Source organism: Myxine glutinosa, chromosome 1, assembly GCF_964187855.1.
Source record: "Myxine glutinosa chromosome 1, kmMyxGlut1.1, whole genome shotgun sequence".
Taxonomy (NCBI): Eukaryota; Metazoa; Chordata; class Myxini; order Myxiniformes; family Myxinidae; genus Myxine; species Myxine glutinosa.
The window spans coordinates 12,874,500-12,900,283 of NC_136261.1; the positions used below are offsets into that span (position 1 = coordinate 12,874,500).

The 25,784-nt window shown below is 45.3% G+C and overlaps 1 protein-coding gene across 4 annotated transcripts in view; it reads right to left on the reverse strand.

Moving 5' to 3' along the window:
* LOC137417979 (uncharacterized) overlaps positions 1 to 25,784 on the reverse strand; it is a 109,290-nt gene that overhangs the window by 52,366 nt on the left and 31,140 nt on the right. For 3 of the 4 annotated variants that reach the window (XM_078783314.1, XM_078783274.1, XM_078783220.1), the window contains exon 4: positions 21,006 to 21,237. In XM_078783314.1, the coding sequence (XP_078639440.1) occupies positions 21,006 to 21,237 (232 nt within the window). Of the gene's footprint in view, positions 1 to 20,314; positions 20,437 to 21,005; positions 21,238 to 25,784 lie in introns of those variants that run through there. The other variant, XM_078783349.1, reaches the window with a different exon arrangement.

A 25,784-nucleotide genomic window follows, 5' to 3' on the forward strand; every position in this document is an offset into this window, starting at 1 on the left:
CGCAGGGCTTGCGGCTTCACACGGGGTCGACTCCGACCAAAGTCCTGCCGCGTCTCAAACCCAACTGCTCAAAACAGACTCGGGCTCTGCACTGCACTGCCAGGAATCCAACTGCTCTGGATCAACTGCGCCAGGAATGTCACTCAACTCGTGCTGAACTCGACTGTCAGGATCGCACCTCAAAACGAACTCCTGATCAGATCCGCACTCCTCACTCTGGTCTCGAAATGGCGTCCGGCTCTTGTTAATATCTCCAGCCGATGACGTCAGCTTTGGCGCACTGCTCTGCCAATCAGAGCCTCCACCGACTCACCCCTGTGCACGCCCACTGCGTCACTCCAACTCGTCCCCTACTCCGTGGTCCTTGTCTTATAGCACGTGCTATGCGAGGTGGGTAGAGGCCTCTCGGAGGTGCAAATGGTGGCGGCCAATTGTGGCAGTGTTCTCGCCTGATTTCTTCCCAAGTCATGTCATGTCGGGGGGGGTTGGGGGGGGGGGGGGGGGGGAGGCGTCATTTAGTGTTGTACTAAAGGTCCTAACTAATGTTTATGTGGTTTGCAGTGCCATAATGGACAAAGGTTTGACTACCAGGTGAGACATACAAGGGCTCTACTCATTATTCCCTACACTACTTAACACACGAATCTCCCGGTAGATTCACAATCATACATCTCAGCCGACAAAACACCTACACATGACTTATTACAGGTAGATTCCCTATCGCGACATCTCGAAGCATGTTACCTACTCAGATCTACTCTGCTCTACATATTGCTCCACCAAATTCAAAACAATATTAATCTTTGAAGTTTGCTGAGGTGATGTATGTGCTATGTCTGTGATTTATATTTGCTGTGTGTACTATGTACTTGATTTATAATTACTGTGTACTATGCACATCTATCTATAATTCCAGTAATCTCTGTCTGTACGTTTGTACGTCTGTACGTCTGTTTGTCTGTGACCGCTGTTTCTCGACAACCACGGGTCCGATATACTTTTAACTTGCCAGGTATATTGCTGGGGACCCGAGGATGTGCCTTTTCAAGGTTTCATATTAATCGGACAATTACTTACCGAGCTATGTCCAAAAAACGATTCAACCAATCAGAGAGCAGCGAACGATCGCGTGTGCCGAACGTGGAGGACACACTCTGCCTCGGATGGCACATTTGAGAGCGTATTCATTTATTTCACGTTTGCAAACTATGTTGGCGTTAAACTATGTTTTAAAACTAATAAAACCGAATTTGCGATTCATTCGCTTTCCTGCGCGTTTGTGCACGCGATGGCGATTTCTTTACCAAACTCCGGAAGCCGTTCGCTTTGGACCAAACCATTGCATGTAAATAGAGGGGGGGGATTGTCACCGTACTCGCAAGCCGTTCGCTTTGGACCAAACCATTTCATGTAAATAAAGGGGGGGGATATAATTTTAGATATAGATATAGTACGGGCAATGCCCTAGTGATTTACAATTACAGTATTTACTTTCATACCTGTATAAAAAATCGTCGGTTATTTTGTGCCACGTTTTTTGCAGCCGAGTACCTTGTTTCCTACCTTGAGGCTTTGTTTTCTCTCAGCGGTCGATTGTGGTCCAATTACTTTCATTCTCAGCTTTTCCCAGTCTTTTCACCCCATACTTCCTTGTTAAAATCTTAACTCAAACAAAAACCAAAAACATTTCCTTCTTTGTTCTTATTCGTTCGTTCGTTCGTTCTTCGACCACGTGTTTCACCCTCATTTCCCCAGATAGTTTTTATTGTTCAATTTAAAAATGTTTAAACTTTCCCCTGAAGTGCTATATTCTGTCGTATATTACACCACCTTTTTCTTCTTCTTCTTTAAAAGGTTGCTTTCAACTTGCTCACCAAATCTATTAATTCCCCCAAAAAAAATTCCATCTCTTCCAATTCCTCTTTCCTAAATTCCCTGAACTCACCAGTCACCAGCGTCCTTAAACGTATCTGACTCGAAGGTGACAAGAAGCTCATTTTGCAATAAATGTTCGTTTCCCATTAATCGTGCAACACTTTCTAAAATCCAAACTCACCCCTCCCCTCCAAATCTTCCCCATCACCCATCCCTTTCAAATCTCCCCCTTGCCCCTTCCCTCCAAAACTCCCCCGAAGCCCTCCCCTCATAAACTCCCCCTAGCCCCTCCCCTTCCAATCTCCCCACCCTCATTTTTTCTCCATTTCCCCCCTCTCACCCCTCCTCCTCAAAGCATCCTCCCCACTTCTTCCCCCGTCCAACTCTCACCTCCATCTCCCCCAACCTTCTTCCTCGCTCTCCCCCCCCACCCCCCCTCAAATAACACCTCACTGTGCCTCACCCAATCACCCAATCACCATCAAGCCTTTTGTCCGCTCCATCCTTCCCTTTCTCCAAGCTATTCTGAAATCTCTGACACACTTTCAACAGCTCTCTACCTCTTCCTCCTCTTCCACATCTTACCCTACCCCTCTCCCCCCCCCCCCCCCTGTTCTGTATCCGATGCTCCCCCTTCCTCTTCATTAACGGTATGGACCTCAAACATCCGGGGCCTTCGCTCAAACTTGACTGATCTCTCCACACAGGTTGCTTCTGCCAAACCAGACGTGATCTGCTTAACAAACTTTCCTCCTTCATGATGTCTCTGATTCCTTAATACCTCTCCGGGTTACTCCCTCCTCCGGTATGATAGACCTGAGCCTCGTGCTGGAGGTGGGGTTGCCATCTTTATCAAAAACTCTTCCTCACTCGCCCTGCACTGCCCTCTCTCCACCTCACCCCCAGGAGTACCTCTGGCTCCGGCTTCCCCTTCACTCCCACCTTTTGTTCATATGTGTGTTGTACCGTCCACCAAACAGTGATGACTCCATCTACATCTCCCTGTCTGATAATATGGACCAACTTCTATCTACTCATCCCAACTCTCTCTTCCTCATATGTGGTGATTTCAATTGTCACCATGCCAGTTGGCTGGGTGTGGGTACCTCTCTGACCAGCCATGGCTCCTCAGCAAAGCACTTCTGCAACTCACTGGGACTGACACAATCTGTCAATTTCCCGACCCGGATCTCAGTCAACGGAGCATCTTCTCTTCTGGACTTGGTTTTGACTAACTTCCCTGCAAATGTCTGCTGCTCTTCTTCTGCTCCAATCGGCTCATCTGATCATGTGCTTGTTAAAGTAGACATCTCTGTGACCATTCTCAGAGAGCCTCCTCAGCGTCGACAAGTCTGGCATTTCACTCAGGCCAACTGGCACGGTCTTCAAGGAGCCATCAATCATCTGGACTGGTCTCTCATCTCCACCGCCTCTGACATCAACTCATCCTGGGAATTCTTCCAAAGTAAATTGCTCTCTCTCATGCACAGATTTATCCCATCGCGTCTTCAGTTGTCATACCCTTCCTCCCGTCCATGGTTCACGGAATCTTGGGGGGGGGGGGCAGTTGCCCAGAAACAACTTGCCTTCGTCTCCTGGAAAGCAAATACAATGGAAGGAAATCTAATTTCCTTTCACAAAGCCCGAAACAAGTGTGTGTCCACCCTCAGGAGAGCCAGGAAACAATATCTCTCCACTCTCAAGACCGAACTCTCAAAAACTGTCTCCCTCTTCCAAATCCTGGTGGCGTCTGATCAAATCTGTTTCTGGTGTTTGTTCCCCCTCCATCCCCTCCCTGACCTCAAACGGCTGCACAGCTGACTCCGCACGTGAAAAAGCTGAATGCCTCAACTCTGTGTTTGCCTCAAAATCTTGTGTCCCAAACCCATCCCTCTCTGTACCCACCCCACCCTACCCAGTCATACCGAGCTGCTCCCGGACTCTGTGTCCTTTCCTCCTGACAAGGTGGAGAAGTTTCTGTCAGCCCTCGACTGATTCTGCAACTGGACCTGACGGCATCAGCCCACGGGTCCTAAATTCCTGCTCTGCAGCTCTTTCACTCCCTCTCTCTGTTCTCTTCACCCCCTTTTGCTCAAGGTCATCTGCTATCAGCTTGGAAATCAGCCAACGTCACCACTTTACACAAAAAAGGTGCAAAAACAGATCCTTGCAACGACAGACCAATCAGCCTTCTCCCAATTATCAGCAAAGTCATGGAATCCATCATTGCTTCGGATATCAAATCTTTCCTCTTCTCCAATGGCTTGATCTCTAATCATCAATTTGGTTTCAGACCAGGTCACTCTATTCTGGGCATGCTGCTTCTGCTGTCTCAACAATGGATGGAGGTCATCAATGCCAAACAGGAAATTAGAGCTGTCTCCCTTGACATATCACGTGCCTTCGATACGGTCTGGCGCCCAGCTCTGCTCACCAAACTGTCCTCCTATGGTATCCATGGAAATCTCCATGCATGGCTTTCGGACTTCCTCTCCAGTCGTAGTCAACGTGTGGCCCTGAATGGGTTTCTCTCATCTCCCCTTCCTGTTCAGGCTGGAGTTCCCCAAGGCAGTGTTCTGGGCCATGTGCTTTTTCTGATCTTCATCAATGATCTCTCTGGCTCTCTTGAAAATCCTCTCTATCTCTTTGCTGATGACTCCACTCTCTGCCGCTCCATTCCTCGTCCCTCAGATCGGCAGTCTGCAGCCTCCTCACTCTCTGCAGACCTGGACAAAATCACATACTGGTCAAACAAGTGGAACATGTCTTTCAATCCTGACAAATCTCACACTCTTACGATGTTTCTCCGAAAAGACCGACTGGACAACCCTCCCATCCACTTTCTGAACAATCCTCTCCAAGAAGTTCTGTCACTCAAACTTTTGGGTCTCACTATCTGCCATGATCTTTCCTGGGAAAACCACATTTTAAATCTGGCCTCCAAAGCCAGTCGCCGACTGGGCATCCTCCGTCATGCGAAGTCCTTCCTTGGCACACCTGAGCTCCTCACCACATACAAGGCTTTCATCTGCAGCTCAATGGAATACTGCTCTCCCCTCTGGTCTGGTGCTCCTGCCTCACACCTAGCTCAGCTTCACGCTGTTGAAACCAAAACTTTCAGAATCATCGGAATCTCCCGCGATGAAGCTAACTCCGAGGGCATCTCACTTACTTACCGCTGGCAGGTTGGTGGTCTCTGTCTTCCACCGACTCCTCTCCGGCCTTGCGCCCCCAGCTCTCTCTGTGCTCTGTCCCCCCAATATTCCTTTAGGTCGCACAAGATCCGCCTGCAAACCTCTTCTGGTTAAACTGCCAAAATCTAGGCTCTCTGCTCACCTTCACTCCTTCATTCCTCTTTTCTCCCGCCTTTGAAACAAACTCCCTCACTCTATTCAATCCCACTCCTCCCTCCAGGTCTTTAAAACAGCTGTTCACCACCATCTCTTATCTTCCCCTATCCAAAACCTTGATCTTTTCTACCCCCGCTAATTTCACCCCAAATCCACTTTTTTGAAATTCAACTCGTTTCCTGGAAGTCCTTGTTGTCCTTGTTTTATACTTCACACCCCCACCCCCTTACCACGCCTCCTCCTCCCACACATCTCCCGATGCCCCTGCTCTCAAATGTTGTTTGTATACTTCCCCTTCTCTCCCCATCTTGTCTACCTCCACTCTTATTATATGTTTTGTGTGTCTGTTTGATTTTTTTTTTTTGTGTGATAAATGTTAGCTCTTTCATGAGCCTCGATCCTGTATACAAAAAAAAACAAAGCAAACAAAAAAAAATGTGTGTACTATGTACATGATTTATAATTACTGTGTTTACTCTGTAGATGATTTATAATTACTGTGTGTACTTCGCCCGTGATTTACAATTGCTGCGTGTTTTATGTGCATGGTTTATAATTACTGTGTGTACTGTGCACGATTTATAATTACTGTGTGTACTTTGTATATTGTGCTGTCAGCCCGAACAGTTAACATCGCAGGGTGATGAATGGCCGTAACGGTTTTAAATTTCAAGGCGCGCAGCCGAAAATGGCGGGCGATCCGTCGCACGCGAGTGAGGGGATCAAAGCTCTTACTTGCACGGACGAAAGCCACACGGGTTTATTCCTCGAACCCACAGAAACGAGACAAGGAAAATCGACAACACAACAAATGAAAATGAAGGCAACACGATAAAAATAATGTCGAGCTAAAACTATAATTTTAATCGGGGTACCTCCACACACAGACTCAAAAACAGATGAGGGGAAAAATAAAAGAAAACAAAAGAAAATCCCCCCTTTTTATTTGCCGGCACTCAGCTATGGTCTCGATGAGCACTTTGGTGGTGTCGGTGGACGAGAGAACCGTGCGTCAAAGTGCCCGAACAATGGCGCCGATCAATCACCCAGCACACCGAGCCATGCAGCATGCAGCCAAACATCTCCCGCTCTATCCCAGGCCAGCCAGCACACACGGTACTTGGTTCCCTCAAAGAGCACCAAGTAAAGCAACACCCCTGGCTCCAACGCTGCAAGGTTCTCTGGGCTCCGAACAGTTCTCCCCAAGCGCACATGAGAAATGAGAGAGAGAAACGAGAAAGCCAACACCAGAGAGAGAGAGAGAGAGAGAGAGAGAGAGAGAGAGACCGATTCTTCTTCCTCCGCTCTCAAAGTCTCTCGATGACGTCACCCTGACCAATCATGCACTTCGGGGGTGGGGCCCGACGGCCTTCTTCACCGCCCAACAATTCTCCGCCTTTACTTTGCTGCGCCTTTTTCCTTAGCCGGTTGGTGGGACGGGCTTACTTGTCGATCGCTCTGCTCGGGTACTGTCGGAGATTATGCCAGTTGTTGTGGTTTAATGGAGCGTTCATTGTTATTGTTGGTTTTTGCATGGCCGGCTGGTTAGAATTGTAAGAACATGGGGAAACTCACAGGGGACAATCACATACTAGGGAGATTAATCTTAACCCTACCCAGTTACCACAAGCTCCACCCCCTGTGTAAAGACACAGAAACAATCTTAAGCTTAACAGTTTCCCTGCTTACTGTTACGGGGTCCCCCCCCCCCCCCGCCTTACCCCTGGTCTCGGTGGACCTCCGGACCCCGAGAGGGTCCCCGGCAGAAAGATGTTTTTATCCCTCACTGGAACCAGCAAATGAAACAGTCGAGTCAAATGATGCAACCCCACCCGGTTGTAAGCAAACCATAATATATTATAAATCCCACACAAAGAGCCATACCGCAATGGGGCAAGCCATACAGCAATGGGGCAATCACACACTTTCAAATCTTATGATAATATCCTTATCAAGCCCCTCAACCCCACACTCACGGCACCTCCCCCAATGTCTCTGCTCCACTCCAAGGCGAAGTCCCAATGTCTCTGTGCGCTCCCGTGATCGGGGAGTCGAGGCCCGATGGTCAACTGAGGCGTCGACGAGCGAGATGACCCCAAGGTCGCGTGCTCAGCCCCCAGCAGTACAGCGGTGGAGAGGAACCTCACAAAGATTCGAATTGAGGCGTCGACGAGCGAGACGCCCCCGAGGTCACGTGCTCAGCAACACAGCGGTGGAGAGGAACCTCACAAAGATTCGCTTGATGTACACGTTGCGGTTCAACCCGCGAGCCTCCGTAGAATTCGCACGTGCCCCTCTCTGGCACGGCCGTTCCCGGCAATCCACCAGGGAATAATGCCCAGCCGACACGACGAAAGCCTGTTCCCTGCAGGGTGCTCGCGTGGCCAGAATGGCGGGCGGCTTTCGCTCCAACCCGGGCTCTCAAGGTCTGGATCCTCCGAAACCTTGCTGAGAATACCCGGCGACACCGGCTCCCCGCACTCCGCCGATATTTCTTATCGACCGAACTCCCTTTTCAGGACGCAAGGTTCCCTCGCATTGTACGTTGAGCGCTCGGCCCGGAGCCTCCACCACCACGTCTCTTTTCGATCTCCTCCCACCTCCCTTTTCTTCGCTCCACCTCTTCCGGTCTCGATCCGGATTTTTTTTTCACATTGCACCAGGAGCGCTTTTAAATCTTTTACTCACAACAACCCGTTCCCTTAAGTCACGAAGCATAATATCTAGAATACTTCGAACCAACAGCAATACTCATAACCACAATCATTAGTCCGTAACACTTACGTACATCAAAATGTCTCCTATGCATCCACGGTCCATGCCAATAACTACACAAACCTATCCACGATGGCATTTCATCCCCTACCCCACAAACGCAACAATATTTTTGCGGTTCTGTGAAACAACCCCAAAGGTAATTCCACTCAACATACAGGTCTCGTAGCCCAGTTATTTCCATAATACAAGAACAGAATTGTCTCTTTTCCTTGTCGAGTGGGTTAGAATGTGATACGTGATGAAGAGGTTTCCCCCCTTTTCTCTCCATTTCCTATGGGGTAATTGTTATGTATGCACATCATGTTTTACTTTAATAACTCTGTGGTGGTGTGCGAATTAGTCGCCGTAGTTAGCCAAAAGGCGTATGAATCGCGCACCAAATCCCAACTGCCACTCGTCCTCCCCGTCTCTAAATCTTCCCTTCAGATACATGAAAAGGACAACATATTTTTTAACATATACTCAAAGGCAAAAGTTATTGTGACACACAAACAACAAACAGAATCGGTGTTAAACTTTTACTGCCGTGAATGAAATGTTATTACATGGAAAGACAAATGTTTCAAGGTGTGGTAACGATCAACAGTCCATAAGAACAGCGCACCTGGCATATGCAAATGAGCCACAACACAAGAGGGGGTTCACAAGCAAGTTCACACGGTCAGTAGCGAGTGTGTCCACCTTGTGCATTGATGCAGGCCTGGCACCTTCGCCACATTGAGGCCACCACACGTCGATGAAAGTCCTGGGGAAGATCATTCCATATCCGAGGAAGGATTTGGCGGAGCTCCTGCAGCGTTGTTGGAGGATTCGGATGACGTCGTAAACGTCACTCCATTTCATCCCAGACGTGTTCAATGGGTGACAAATCAGGGGAACTTGCAGGGTAACATCCAGGATCCAGGGTAACACATTAACATTGTTCTGATTAAGAACCATTTCCCCGAGGCGTGGCATGTCGAACTTGTTCCAGAACGATGAATAGAGGTGTTTTTCTGACTTCTGCACTTCTTAAGACTGCATTGAGTGGAAATGATTAGCGTCTGGTTGTCTGGCCTTTTAAAGTGAACATTGCTGGCCATTTTTCTCGAATATGTCATGCTTCTTGCAAACTTGTCTATCTTTCGGTGTATGTACCTATAGCGTATCTTTTGGAAAATTTTCGGTGCTAATTTTTCGTACATGTATACACAATCGTCGGTGAATGCGTATCGAGTATTCTGAGGCCTAGTACTCGTAGGCTTAGGCTACCGTACCGTCTCCGACCTTGTGGTTTTGTTTTTCTCTCAGCGATTCGTCGAATGCGCTGCAATTATTTTCGTTCTCTGTTTCGTCCCAGTCGTTCACCCCATACCTCCTTGTTTAATATCTCTCAAAAAAAAAAAAACCCAAAAAATATTTCCTTCTCAGGGCTTATTCATTTATTTGTTGTTCTTATTTGTTCCTTCGTTCTTCGTTCACGTTGTTCGCGATCACGCGGTTAGAAATGTATAATCTCTCCCCTGAACAAATATTTTCTCTCATATATTATAACACCTTTTTCTTCTTCTCCTACAAAAGGATGCTTTCGTCTTGCTCACCAAATCTATTCATTCCAAAAAATATATATAATACCATCTCTTACAGTTCCTCCTTTCTACATTCCCTAAACTATCCAGAACTCCACCCCTCCTTCAGCATCCTCAAACGTATTTTTGACTCGAAGGTCTCAAACTCATTTTGCAAAAAATGTTCGTTTCCCATGAATCGCACACTTTTCAAAATCCAATCTCACCCCTGCCCTCCAAATCTTCCCCATCCCCCCTTCCCTCCTAAACTCCCCCCACACCCCTCCCCTCCGAGACTCCCCTCTCACCCCTCCTCCTCAAAGCATCCTCCCTGCTTCTTCCCCCTTCCAACTTTCACCTTCATCTCCCCCAACCTTCTGCCTCGCTCTTCCCCCTCCTCAAATATCACCTCACTGTGCCTCACCCAATCTCCATCAAACCTTTTGTCCGCCCCATTCTTCCCTTTCTCCAAGCTATTCTGAAATCTCTGAAATCTGACACACCTTCAACAGCTCTCCCTACCTCTTCCACATCTTACCCTACCCCCCCCCCCCCTGTTCTGTACCCGATGCTCCCCCTTCCTCTTCATTAACGGTATGGACCTCAAACATCCGGGGCCTTCGCTCAAACTTGACTGATCTCTCCATACAGGTTGCTTCTGACAAACCAGATGTGATCTGCTTAACAGAAACTTTCCTCCTTCATGATGTCTCTGATGCCTTGGTATCTCTCCCAGGTTACTCCCTCCTCCGGTATGATAGACCTGAGCCTCGTCCTGGAGGTGGGGTTGCTATCTTTATAAAAAAACTCTTCCTCACTCGCCCTCCACTGCCCTCTCTCCACCTCACCCCCAGGAATACCTTTGACTATGGCTTCCCCTTCGCTCCCACCTTTTGTTCATATGTGTGTTGTACCGTCCACCAAACAGTGATGACTCCATCTACATCTCGCTGTCTGATAATATGGACCAACTTCTATCTACCCATCCCAACTCTCTCTTCCTCATATGTGGTGATTTCAATTGTCACAATGCCAGTTGGCTGGGTGTGGGTACCTCTCTCACCAGCCATGGCTCTTCAGCAAAGGACTTCTGCGACTCAATGGGACTGACACAATCTGTCAATTTCCCGACCCGGATCTCAGTCAACGGAGCATCTTCTCTTCTGGATTTGGTTATGACTAACTTCCCTGAAAATGTATGCTGCTCTTCTTCTGCTACAATCGGCTCATCTGATCATGTGCTTGTCAAAGTGGACATCTCTCTGACCATTCTCAGAGAGCCTCCTCAGCGTCGACGAGTCTGGCATTTCACTCAGGCCAACTGGCACGGTCTTCAAGCAGCCATCAATCATCTGGACTGGTCTCCCATCTCCACCGCCTCTGACATCAACTCATCCTGGGAATTCTTTCAAAGTAAATTGCTCTCTCTCATGCACAGATTTATCCCATCTCGTCTTCAGTTGTCATACCCTTCCTCCCGTCCATGGTACACAGAATCTTGTGGTGAGGCTGTTGCCCTGAAACAACTTGCTTTCGTCTCCTGGAAAGCAAATCCAACGGAAGGAAATCTCATTTCCTTTCACAAAGCCCGAAACAAGTGTGTGTCCACCCTCAGGAGAGCCAGGAAACAATATCTCACCGTTCTCAAGACCGAACTCTCTTATCTGTCTCCCTCTTCCAAATCCTGGTGGCGTCTGGTCAAATCTGTTTCTGGTGTTTGTTCCCCCCTCCATCCCCTCCCTCACCTCCCTCACCTCAAACGGCTTAACGGCTGACTCCGCACGTGAAAAAGCTGAATGCCTCAACTCTGTGTTTGCCTCTAAATCTTGTGTCCCAAACCCATCCCTCTCTGTACCCACCATACCCAGTCGTACCCAGCTGCTCCTGGACTCTGTGTCCTTTCCTCCTGACAAGGTGGAAAAGTTTCTGTCAACCCTCAACTCTGATTCTGCAACTGGTCCTGACGGCATCAGCCCACGGGTCCTAAAATCATGTTCTTCCGCTCTTTCACTCCCTCTTTCTGTTCTCTTCACCCTCTCTTTTGCTCAAGGTCATCTGCCATCTGCTTGGAAATCAGCCAACATCACCGCTTTGCACAAAAAAGGTGCAAAAACAGATCCTAGCAAGTACAGACCAATCAGCCTTCTCCCAATTATCAGCAAAGTCATGGAATCCATCATTGCTTCAGATATGAAATCTTTCCTCTTCTCCAATGGCTTGATCTCTGATCATCAATTTGGTTTCAGACCTGGTCACTCTACTCTGGACATGCTGCTTCTGCTTTCTCAACAATGGATGGAGGTCCTCAACGCCAAACAGGAAATTAGAGCCGTCTCCCTTGACATTTCACGTGCCTTCGATACGGTCTGGCACCCCGCTCTGCTCACCAAACTCTCCTCCTTTGGTATCCATGGAAATCTCCACGCATGGCTGGCGGACTTCCTCTCTGGTCATAGTCAACGCGTGGCCCTGAATGGGTTTCTCTCATCTCCTCTTCCTGTTCAGGCTGGAGTTCCCCAAGGTAGTGTTCTGGGCCCTGTGCTTTTTCTGGTCTTCATCAATGATCTCTCTGACTCTCTTGAAAATCCTCTCTATCTCTTTGCTGACGACTCTACTCTCTGTCGCTCCATTCCTCATCCCTCAGATCGGCAGTCTGCAGCCTCCTCACTCTCTGCAGACCTGGACAAAATCAGACTGGGCAAACAAATGGAACATGTCTTTCAATCCTGATAAATCTCACACTCTTACGATGTCTCTCCGAAAAGACCGACTGGAAAACCCTCCCATCCACTTTCTGAATAATCCTCTCCAAGAAGTTCTGTCACTCAAGCTTTTGGGTCTCACTATTTGCCATGATCTTTCCTGGGAAAACCACATTTCCAAGCTGGCCTCCAAAGCCAGTCGCCGACTGGGCATCCTCCGTCGTGCGAAGTCCTTCCTTGGCACACCTGAGCTCCTCACCACATACAAGGCTTTCATCCGCAGCTCTATGGAATACTGCTCTCCCCTCTGGTCTGGTGCTCCTGCCTCACACCTAGCTCGTCTTCACGCTGTTGAAACCAAAGCGTTCAGAATCATTGGAATCTCCCGCGATGAAGCTAACTCCAAGGGCCTTTCACTCACTCACCGCAGGCAGGTTGGTGGTCTTTCCGTCTTCTACCGACTCCTCTCTGGCCCTGCCCCCCCAGCTCTCTCTGGGCTCTGTCCCCCAAATATTCCTACAGGTCGCACAAGATCTGCCTGCAACCCTCTTATGGTTAAACTGCCAAAATCAAGACTTTCTGCTCACCTTCACTCCTTCATTCCTCTTTTCTCCCGCTTCTGGAACAAACTCCCTCACTCTCTTCAATCCCACTCCACCCTCCAGGTCTTCAAAACAGCTGTTCACCACCATCTCTTATCCTCCCCCATCCAAAACCTTGATCTTTTCTACCCCCGCTAATTTCGGTCCCCTTGTGTTTTATACCTCTCCCACCCCCCCCCCCCCCCCTTCCCATGCCTCCTGCCCCCAAGCCCTCTCCCTCCCACACTTCTCCCTGCTCTCAAATGTTGTGGTTGTGTGCTTCCCCTTCTCTCCCCATCTTGTCTTCCGCTCCCTCTTTTTGTATATTTTGTTTGTCTGGTTGATTTGTTTGTGAAATAAATGTTAGTTCTTTCACGAGCCTCGATTCAGTATACAAAAAAAAAAAAAAAAAAAAAAAAAAAAAAACCATGCAATTCGAACAACTGCTTGGTTGCGTTTCTTCGACCATTTTAACACTCTTTCTCTGGTTCAAATCCAAAAACTCATTCACAAGATTACCAATGACAAAATTCCATGTCACAATAACTTTTGCCTCTGAGTATATTTTTCATTACACTTTATTTTGCTTTCATTATAATTTTCCCTTTAAGTTTACATGACATAAAGACACGATACATGCCGTTCATTGCTCCACGACCCAAAAACACCACAACCAGCTAACCATAACGTCGCTTCAACCACACATGAACTGTCCACCTTGCTCCTATCTCATCTACGCACCCCACAGCTTGGAAACGTGAGGAAGGTTGCGCTAAGAGCAGCCACAACCATCTCCATTCTCCGTGCACCATGTACCTCTGAAGAAGCAAGCACCATTTGGCCATTAGCATCCTGTGGATATATAATCACTCCGTTCGCCCCCCACAAATAATTAAGCGGTCCCCAAATTCCCCCCTTCGCCTGTGAGCGGCGTGAGACTCTGGTCCATGTTAATCACGGAGCTCTGCCACGTGTCGCAGTTTGAAGACAGACTGGACAAACTTTGATGCAGAGGTCTGGTGATGTCGGAGCTAAGCTCGGATGTGCCAATCAACTGTTTGGAATGTATCCCAACTGGAATGTACGCCATGAACAGTATGGTGATGTCACTCACCAGGAAATGGTAGTATGTTTTTTTTCAATTTAAATCATGTTTTTTAAAAGTAGCATTAAATATTAAACATATTCTTTATTTAAACGTATCGCAATGTATACACTCAAAAAAAGTATCTGTCATTATGGGCCCCTTCTGATTGTGGGCTTGGCGCCGAGGTGCCATTGGAGCCATTGTAAAACCAGCCCTGGGGACCAGGTGGGTATTCCCGTCAATTTCTCCCGCCTCTGGAACGAACTCTCTCACTCTCTTCAATCCCACTCATCCCTCCAGGTCTTTAAAACAGCTGTTCACCACCATCTGTTATCTTCCCCCATCCAAAACCTTGATATTTTCTACCCCTGTTAATTCACCCCACATGGAGATTTGTGCACAGACTTTGGGAGTGTTACATTACACTCACGTTTGGCGTATCGTGAGTTTATTGCTTTGAGAGCATTGGGGAGTGATGGTACCATCATATGTATTGTTCATTTGATGCAAGTGATATTTTCATTGTACTTTCTTTAAGAGTGTTATTATTGTGTATGTAAGAGTTCGTAATACAATTACTTGTTTTGTTCTCCAATTGCATTTTTTGTGGTTTTACCATGGTTTTGTTGGAACACTCAAAATAACAAATCTTTCTGCCATGTTTCCTCTCGAGACTCTGAGGGGCACCGTAACCAGAGTTTGGTGAGGTAACACGTAAAATAAATTTTGGGCTTGTCCGGGATTGAATTCCCTAACATTCTCGTCCGGGATTGAATTCCCTAACATCCCCATATTTGACATTCCCTAACATTCCCAAATTTGACATTCCCTCACATTCCCAAATTTGACAATTTTTGTGTGCAGGTTAACAGGTTTGCTAACTAATAGTCACAATAGTGTTTGACGTGGAAAATTTTGTGACGTCCCCTAATGAGGCACATTAAAAAGATCGGAACTTAGGACGTTGGCCAAATACTGTCACTTGGAGGTCCGAGTTAATATGAAGAAGGCAGAGATTCAGACGTTGGAGGTAGAATATTTAGTGCGAGAGAGAAAATGGGAAGAGGTAGCATTAGATTGTTTGCCAGAGGAAAAAGGAAATATTAGGGTTAGGGTTAGGGATAGGGTTCTGGAAAAGGAAATATGGAACTCTGGAAAAGGGAGATGTAACTGCAGAGCCAGGAAAGATTAAAAGAGTTGGAATTGAAAGCAGAAAAGGAATGAGAGGAAAGGAAAGCAGGAAAGGAACCCGAGGAGAAAAGAGCAGAGGAAAGAGCAGAAGAAAGGAAAGCTGAAAGGGCCTTAAAGGAATGGGACATGGAGTATCAGAAGGAAATTAAACTCAAGGAGCTTGTCTTTGCAAGAGTTTAACTTGGAAATTCGGCATGTAAAGGGCAGAGACAATGTAGTCGCCGATGCTTTATCCAGAGTGAATTAACCTTTAGGATTCCTGTGCGTTGTTTGGAATTTTTGTTGCTTAAGGGATTTGATCAGCCATAGTTTTGATTTGTAGTTTTATAGGTGTGAGCATTACTTTTGGTTGTTGAAGATACTTTTGTATGGAAAGAAAGTTTTCACCAGGTTCAAACTTTCTTCCTTGAAGGTGGGGAGTGTTACGGATTCGTCACTTCCGCCCTTGTTGTTATTATATACCGTTAGGATTTTCAGTTTCAGGTAATATTGTTAAGATTTTTGTGTGAAATGGAGATGACTTTTGTAAAAGGTAAAAATAAATGTTTGTGAAGGAAAAAGGAAAACGCAGCAAATAAACCGGAAGAGGAGAGAGGAGGAGATAGGCAGGGAGGAGACGGCCATGAGAGAGATACAGGCCTGAGTCGCATCGAGACTGCGAGCGGACTTTTTTGATATTGGTCGTGAATGAGTTGAGGCTTCCCGTGAAAGGGATTGCCTGCGACATCATCCTATATTGCAATTGCAATTAAACCCGCCTCTTAGGTTTTATTACCAAGCATGAGCTATTGTTGGCGGGGAAGCAAGAGCCTCCATTACAGGCTGATCCGCTATTTCCCCTCGAGGAAGCCGTCTGTCTGGTGCATCGTGTTTTGTCTTTGGGGATTCCCATATCGACATCATCGTGTGGAGGGCCGTTGGTTTCAATATCATCTCAATTCCCATATCGACCTCTCACCTCGTAACTACTCGTCCGCCGCCGTACCGATACCTGCCTGTTCTTGTCGTTCTGCACGACTTCAACCTTCACCCCACATGGGGATTTGTGCACGGACTTTGGGAGTGTTACATGACACTCATGTTTGGCGTATCATGAGTTTATTGCTTTGAGAGCATTGGGGCATGATGGTACCATCAAAGGTATTGTTAATTTGATGCAAGTGATATTTTCATGGTACTTTCTTTGAGTGTTATTATTGTGTATGTGAGAGTTCTTCATACACTTACTTGTTTTGTTCTCCGCAATTGCATTTGTGTGGTTTTACCATGGTTTATTAGAACACTCAAAATAACAAATCTTTCTGCCGTATTCCCTCTCGAGACTCTGAGGGGCACCGTAACTGGAGTTTCGGGAGTGAACACGTAAAACCAATGAACAAATCGAAGCCACGAACCAACAAGCACGACCAGTATTCCAATACAGCTGCGGAATTATGAATTGGCCACAAGCGGAAAACAAGAAACTATGTATCAAAACAAACAAAGTTGATATCAACAGACTCACTTTCCACAATGTTCTAAAAAAAATCTATGCATCCTGAAAATGTGCCTGCCGAGATGGAGATATTCCTGATGGAATTCAACCAAGTGCACAGAATGACAACAACTGGGAGAATGATAATAGCAGGAGGATATAAAAAACAAGACCAAAAGTCTAACAGCGGTGTAGCCGGGCTTGTAAAATATTATAAACCACAAACACACATGATTAGCTTTTTAAACAGTCACTAATGCTGTTTATAACATTAAACAAAGAAATTTGGAGGAATCCAGACATCCGTGAGGTAGGTTTTATTTCCAGAACTGAGTGAAGATCTACTGTAATCTATATACCCCACAAGGGTTGGAGGTGTGCTCATTTACCAAGCTGCTAGCTAGCGCTTGCCAAGCCAGCCATTCCTTAAGGGTTTTGTATGGAGTGCTTGCTCGAATGCTTTAACCACTTGGCGATCTCTTCACAAGAAACTTGGCAAATGAACACACACCCAATGTTCTTGAGACCCGACCATAGATCGACTGTAATCTATATACCCCAAAGAGGAATTACCTTTCCCTGCCAAACTCGAACTGAGCGGGTGTTTACGCCACAATGACATCATATACAAAATGACGTGGCATGACGGTCGGACACAAAACTTCCGCTACTTTTATGTATATGAGATATATATTTAACCTCCAGTAACGTTGGTCACTACAAAGGGATTACTGTTATGATTAGATTTACTATCATAATAAAGTTACGTTATTATTACGAAAATTATATTATTAAAAAAAAAAAAATCAAGGTAATTCCTTACTTCCACTTTTACACCGCTTCAATTAAATCAACTTTCCATTCACGACATTGGGATTAAAGTGTTGTGGTTATATTTACCATAATAATATTATTACTACAAAAACGATACTACTGAAACTATACCACTGTATTAAGAAACCTGGGTTTAATTTGTCCAAAGCGGACAGTGAGTCATAACGCCTAAGGCCTATATGTACCGTATTGTTGGAAGAGCCGTAATACCGATGCTTTCGATACTTGATGATCATTTTAACAATCGGTTTGTTTGTGTTTCACACTGAATGAAAAACGTAAAGGCAGAGCATGGCGATTGTGATATATGACAGGTTCGACGATATGTTCGGCCTGAATGGCATATAAATCAAAATGGCGGTGTGCGGAGTCAGCCGCCGTACCGCCGTAATGACATCAGACGTAATCACATCACCATGTCATGTGACCAGATTTTCAGCTCTGATTGGTATACGTTTGAGGGGACGTACATCCATACATACATACATACATACATGCAGACGGACGGACGGACAAACACTGTTCGAGATGACTCTGCCCGATGGGCTACGCAGTAAGAAGAGTTGGATAGACTGGGCAAAGACATAGAAGGATCATTGGAATGGCAAAGAAGAGGTCAGCTCAACTGTGATGGAGAATCAAATAATTGTAAATGTCCAAGACCAAGGATACTACACCAATGGCTTTAAGAAAATAGTGGGACTGAATCAATCGGATAGTGCAGATTCTGCAAGGTAGAAACAGAAAGTGCGAGCCACCTCCTATTGGGATGTAAAAAACTCATGTCAGAACAGCTGTACACATAAAGGCACAAAGTGTGTTGAGTAATCCACCGGCACATCTGCAAAAGTCTCAATATCCCAGTTCCACAAAACTCAGAAGCATGAACCAAAAGCGTTCATCAAGAATAATGAAGTAAGAACCTAATGATCCCATCGAGCATGAAGCTTAACAAATCGGGGCAATACCCCTGGTGCTCACCTTGTGAAATAAAGTGTACTACAAAGACTAAAGGTATTTTAAACAAATTTCAATGGTTGCAAGAAGACAGAGCAGCATGTAGAATCATACTGACATAATCATAAGACTTTAAACAGAACAAACAAAAAAAACTTTTCGGGGGTAAGACCCCTGCCCCCACCCCGTACCTCCTCAGGCCCCAATTTTTGTTACACCTTGAGCAAACACTGGTACATCATGGGTGATTAAGATTGTGGTGAGGTTTCATTGAAATTGTGGATGTAATTTCATAGAAAAGAGCAAATACCTACTTGGGGGGGGGGGGGGGGGGGAACATGCCCTCCCCTCCACCATAGACCGCCTTAGACCCCGATTTTTTAAATGCCGGCAACCAACGTTGGTACATCATGGGTGATGATCGGAACGTTGTAGTCAAGTTTCATCGGAATTGTATGTGCGGTTTCTCAGAAGAAAGCAAATACCTATTCTTGGGGGCAACACCCCTGAAGACCACCTCAGGCCCCATTTTTGTTAATGCCGTAAACTTATTAAACAGATAATCTTTAGGGACCTAAAAAAACAAGTGCAGCAATGTGAACCCTGAAAATCTCTCCATTTACTGGGTTTAAACGAACAGCTTTCCCATCTGCATAACACGGAAGTTCCAGCTTGCTGTTGCTTCCTCCCGGGTTCAACAGCTCTTTGAAAAATCCTTCTAATGTCCTCAACACTGCACCCCTCTCTGTCACTGGCCTCCCACCCCCATCCTCATACATCCCTTCACAAGAAATTTCGAGATAATCTTCTTACAAGTTGTTGAAACCTTCTCTTCCATATTAATAACCAGAATGTCCCAAACAAATGAAGATGAAGCGATTAAGCTAACTCCTGCAATGAAACTAACTTTGAGGGCCTTTCACTCACTCACCGCAGGCATGTTGGACTGTTGGTGGTCTTTGTCTTCTAGCGACTCCTTTCCGGCCTTGCTCCCCCAGCTCTCACTGTGCTCTGTCCCCCAAATATTCCTACAGGTCGCACAAGATCTGCCTGCAACCCTCTTATGGTTAAACTGCCAAAATCTAGGCTCTCTACTCACCTTCACTCCTTCATTCCTCTTTTCTCCTGCCTCTGGAACAAACTCCCTCACTCTCTTCAATCCCACTCCTCCCTCCAAGTCTTTAAAACAGCTGTTCACCGCCAACTTTTATCTTCCCCCATCCAAAACCTTGATCTTTTCTACCCCCGCTAATTTCACCCAAAATCCTACACTTTTTTTTTTTTTGTTGAAATACCAACTTCTGTCCTGGAAGTCCTTGGTGTCCTTGTGTTTTATACCCCTCCCCCCCCCCCCCCCTTACCACACCTCCTCCCCCCAAGCCCTCTCTCTCCCACACTTCTCCCTGCTCTCAAATGTTGTGTTTGTGTGCTTCCCCTTCTCTCCCCATCTTGTCTTTCGCTCCCTCTTTTTATATATTTTGTTTGTCTGGTTGATTTGTTTGTGAAATAAATGTTCGCTCTTTCACGAGCCTCGATTCAGTATACAAAAAATTTTGGTACAACATGGGTGATGTCGGTTGTAGTCAAGTTTCATCTAAATAATGTGTGTAGTTTGGGAGAAGAAAGGAAATTCCTTTTTGGGGGGTGGGGGAGGGGGTGTGGGGAGGGGTCAAACCTGGATCCACTTTGACCCCCGGTAAACCCCCTTAGACCGCGTTTTTTTTCTAATGCCATGAACAACTTTTAGTCACAACGCAACAAGTATAATTTGTGTCAAATTTAGTCATAATCCCATGAGTGGTTTCGGAGATGAAGTTGCAAGTGTTTACGGACGGACGGTCGGACCGACAACGCGCCACAACATAAGCTCCCCTGAACTTCGTTCCAGGTGAGCCAACAAAGCATTGCGACCGCATATGGTACTTCGGTACAAGGAAGGTAAAAACGAGCATTTATTAATTGAGGTTTCAATATCCAGCGATTTCAGCTTAATCAAAACAGAAATCAAACAAATAACCAAATACCAAGACCTCAAAAATGAAGTGAAAAGATCCTGGAATCTGAAGAACACCAAAATTGTACCTGTGATTATTGCAGCAACGGGAATTATGAACAACTTCAGAGATCTCAAAAAGTTTTGTGGTTCAACGATGCTGCCCAGGTCTCAAGTGTTACTGGATGTGAAATTCTCCACAAACACCTAGGAGGTACTTTATCGTTTCAATTCTGTTTTTTGTTAATCTTTTTGAAGATTTGTGTTCTGTTAAACCTGATAAGTGTCCGTGCCATTCCCTTTGGAGGAATCTACCGACTTGCTGATATTCATATCGAGATGCTCAACATGAAATATTCTGAGTGTTTGAGTGAAGAAGAGAGAGAACATTGGTGACACATTGTCACATGCTTCAATTAAACATATAACAATAACATTTAATAAAATGTACCATAAACTTTGTGTTGATTTTACAATTGATGTGTTGGATGAACTTACAAATTTACATTTTATTGACAGAGTGAATTAAATAATCATGAAAATGTATTTTAATAATATCTGTACCTTGTTATAATCGGAAGATTATTCAATGATTAATCATGTGATAGCGGTAATACAATAAAGGTGATTGATTACCTGTGGGACAGATCTTTGTCTCCTGTTCTTCGAGAAGTCGAACACTCAGAATGGTTTGGGAAATGACACGCGCAGTGAGACGATGCTCACAGGTAAAGATCCCAGAGTCCAATGAGGTGACGTTGTTGATGAGTAGAGATGAGACGCCAACATTTATGTTTCCAGTAACAATCAAACGATTGGAGAAACGAGTGTTGTGTCTGATGTGGGATGCCCCAAGATGTAAAAAAATCTGGAACAAAAACACGAATATTTCAAATGAAATCACCAGGAATTAAGAACTTGTGAACTTGTTAATTTATTTACTAAGTGTAATTTTTTCAGATATGTATTATTTTGGCATCTATATGCGGAAATGTTTACCTGCATCATGCAAAACGATGATGCTAATGGAAGTTACAATGTATAATTGTACAATAAATATAATTACAATGATAACATCGTCAGAACGCATCATTAATACGTCCAAGTCCATGGGAAATTATACCCCACTTAACATTGTGTCCTTCTGGAACGACAACACCAAGTGAAATATTGCTGTATATATTACTGCTGGGCCAATGAGAACATTTTACTGATAACGATTTAATAATAATCATAAATAAGTAAATAATAGATAAATAAAAAACATCGTTTAGGGTGCTGGCTTGGGATCCAACGATCCTGAGTTCGAATCCCGGTCGATCGTTGAATTAACACCGGGAGGGGGGAAGGGGTTCACTCAGCCTGTCATCCTTCCAAGGTCGGCAAATTGAGTACCAGCTCACTGGTAATTGGGGCACTGCATCAGTGGCACAAATGCACTTCCAGAAAAACGATGCAACCAGCAGCCACGGGTTGCATACGAAACAACAACAAAAAGTACAGGGAGCCCCCGAGTTACAAAGGGATTCCGATCCGAACAATTGTTCGAACAGTACAAGTAAAGTCAATCGATCATCCAAAGTTTGATCAAGCGGGATAATCAGAAAGTAATTCCAAATAATTCTGGACTTTCAACTTTCAATTCAACAAAATGTTCAAGCCAGCGCACCATGAACCAGAAATGCAGCATGCACTCATAACATACGTACAAGTTAACATGTTATATCATGGGGCTGTCAAAGACTACACCTCAAATGTGCCTCTTTTGCTCGAGGCCCAGAATACAGACGAGGCCCAGAATACAGACGAGGCCCAGAATACAGACGAGGCCCAGAATACAGACGAGGCCCAGAATACAGACGAGGCCTAGAATACAGATGGCCGCCTTTGAATGTGAAAAAATTATATAACTAACGCTTTTGATGCACTCGTGTACACATGGAACGTATGATGTCAAGACGTACTTGACAGGAAGAAGGTACAGTCAGTTTTACCTGATAACCTCTGCAGCGTATGAGTGATCGCGCTTTAACTTGTACAAGCAGCTGTTTGTACAATTTAATCAAAATTGATTCGTCAATTTGTACATTTCATCATCATAATTCATCAAATTGTACAGAAATTCAATCAATTTGTGCAATCGAAAGCAATAATTGGATAATTTATATGAACTTGGAGTTTTTGGATAGGTCACGTTTCTGTGACTTTCAAAGCAAAATCAATTTGATAACACCCAATTCCGGAGCCGTTTACCGTAGTAACACGTTTTCCAAATTACCGAGCTAAATTTTTACTCCCAATGTCAACTGTTTGTAAAGAATGTTTATGCACATCTCATTGAAACGTCTATAATTCAACACTGTTTTTTGTTTATTGAAATTCACCCTAAACAAGGGTGAAACTACTCAACATTTTTGGGTTGTACACAAAATGGTACTCTAATCGGTAAGCGGCTGATGATTATTACCGAAAAGCTGCCAATATCGGCCTGTGTGGATTACCAATTTCAACCCCTCCCACCCCCCACATCTCCGCATGAGGCCTCGGCCACATGATAGCCTATGTTATCCCACAGGCAAAGTTGTATTTGTACCCTGAGTTTGGAGCTTGTAAATTAAAAGATGTGGCCGTACATAGAACATGTACACAAACTAGATGGAATTCATTGAATACAGTCGTGTTCCCGGGGGGATTAAGATCCCCCAAGGTGACGGGTGGCGAAACGAGCTTAAACTCTGAGGTGTTCAATCAAACAATGGTGGCTCTTCTTTACACACGCGGGACCGGAGGGTGACGAAGCTGACCTGCACGGTTTCCACTGGAGCATCCTCGAACCACGATAATCAAACAACACCGACACAAAATTAAAATGCAACAAATGAACAGGTTTAATAAAACAATGCCAGGTAACAAGAAAATGCACAGTAAAACTAATTCCTAAATTGAGGCGCCCCCCTCATACGGACTCGTAAAACAGCACAAGGAGATGATAAAATGAAAAATAAATGTGTTTGGTGCATTTGCCTGCACTCTGCGGTCTCTTCAAGCTGTCCTCAACACCGTCGGCCGCCGCACGGGAAAACAGGCCTTGGTGCGCAGCTTCGTTCACCCCAGCCGTCGACGTGCAGCGCTCAGGCCCTCACTCCTTTCTCGTCCCTCCTTCCACAAAGCACCGCACTATCTCCGGTCTCACACGGCATGGCACACAGCCATCACAAAGCCACGAACCAAGAGCGTCAAGAGTCCACAAGCAAGAGAGAGAGAGAATGCAAATGTGCCCGCCTGCGATCAAAGCCAGGACCAAGAGTGAGGAAGAGAAAAGGAGCATGAACTGCGACCGCCTTTCATCAGCTCGGGACACAAAAAGAGAGAAAATGGCGATGCTCTGCCTTTTCGTTCCTGGTCCTGGAACCTTCTAACTCATGTCACCCGCGCGCTCCAATCACAGAGTCCATCTCATCGCTCGATTGGCCAGACCAATCACCACCCCTCGGGGCGGGGCCCATGGCCCCTCCCGCTGTCCCCGATGATGACTCGGCTGGCGGCGTCAGCGGCAATTGAATTTCCTGGTTTCGGTGACTTTATTTGGTGTTGTTAATTACGTGCCGATCGCTGGCTGGTAGTGTGTGTAGTGTAGTGGCATAAGGAACAATGGAAAAATCACAGAGGCAATTACATACAGGGGATCAAGTGCCCTTAAACCCTACCTAATTAACATAGCCCCATCCATCGCCATGGGGGACAAATGTACGACCTTACACGACATCCGGTCTAACGGATTCCCAACTTATGTACATGGAGGTTTCTTCACGACAGTCGGAGCACACTACCTATGCAACCCTACCTGGCCTTAAGGTATTCCATTGCCTACCCCCAAAAAATGGAACAATACTTAACCTGCACAGTCAATTTGATGCAAGCCAAATTCTGTTTTTGAAGGCTTATTTTTTTTTCATTGATCCAATATGGCTGCCAGAACACGTGAGCGATTACATCAAAAATTTATATTCTCTAATATAATTGTTGCATAGATAATGCTCAAGAAATTTCAAAGTGATCAGTCCAAGTGTTGTCCCTGTTGAATTATGACGTCATAATTAAGGCAACAATGACGTCATCGCTAACAACATATTCCCCATGCTGAGTTCTTTACAATGAATCACATTTCAATTTTTTCCATGGAAAGGTTTCGGAGATAGTCGTGGCCAAAAATATTGGCACCCTTTCACTTTTTTCAAATAACTCACAATTTTCTCTCAATATAAGTTGAAATTGACGTATTTGGTCTCCACAATTCTTTATTTCACTGTTAATAGTACAGACCTTTGTTTTTGATTCAGCATTTCATATATCATTTTAAATCAGAAAATAAAAAGAAATGGCATTGACAAAATTATTGAAACCCAAGACTATATATTTGGTAGCACACAAACTAGATGCAAAAATCAATTTGATAATATTTGGTAGCACTTTAATATTTGGTAGCACTTTAATATTTGGTAGCACACAAACTAGATGCAAAATCAATTTGATAATTTGGTAGCACTTTAATATTTGGTAGCACTTTAATATTTGATAGCACAGACTTTGGACAAAATAACTGCAGTCAAGTGCTTCCGATAGCCATGAATGAGCTTCCTACACCTCTCTACTGGCAGTCCGGCCCACTCTTGTGCAAACTGCTCCAGTTCTCCCAGATTTGAAGGGTGCCTTCTCCCACCTGCTGTTTTCAGATCTCCCCGCAGGTGTTCAATGGGATTTAGATCTGGACTCATTGCTGGCCACTTCAGAACCGTCCAGCGTTTTGTTTTGAATCATTCCTGGGTGCTTTTGGAAGTGTGTTTGGGGTCATTGTCCTGCTGCAAGACCCATGACCTTCGACGGAGACCCAGCTTTCTGACACTGGGTTGAACATTGCACTCCAAAATGTCTTGGTAAATTCCTGATTTAATGATGCCATGCACACATTCAAGGCACCCAATGCCAGAGGCAGCACAGCAACCCCAAAACATCACTGGACCTCCTCCATGTTTGACTGTAGGGAAGGTGTTCTTTTCTTTGAAGGCTTCATTTTGTTTTCTGTAAACATAGAGATGATGTGCTTTTAAAAAAAAGCTCTAATGTGGTCTCATCTGTCCACAGGACATTCTCCCAGAAGGATTTTGGCTTGTTCAGGTGTGTTTCGGAAAACTCCAGTTGGGCTTTCTTATGTCTCTGTCTCAGCAGTGGGGTCCTCCTGGGTCTCCTAATGTAGAACCCCCTTTCATCAAGCTGGCGACGGATGGTACGAGTTGAAACTGTCGTACCTTGTGTCTGAAGGTCAGATCAAATCTGTTTGGCAGTTAAGGTGCTTCATCCACCATTCAAACAATCCTTCGTGGCAATCTTTGATCAATTTATTCTTGCGGCCACGTC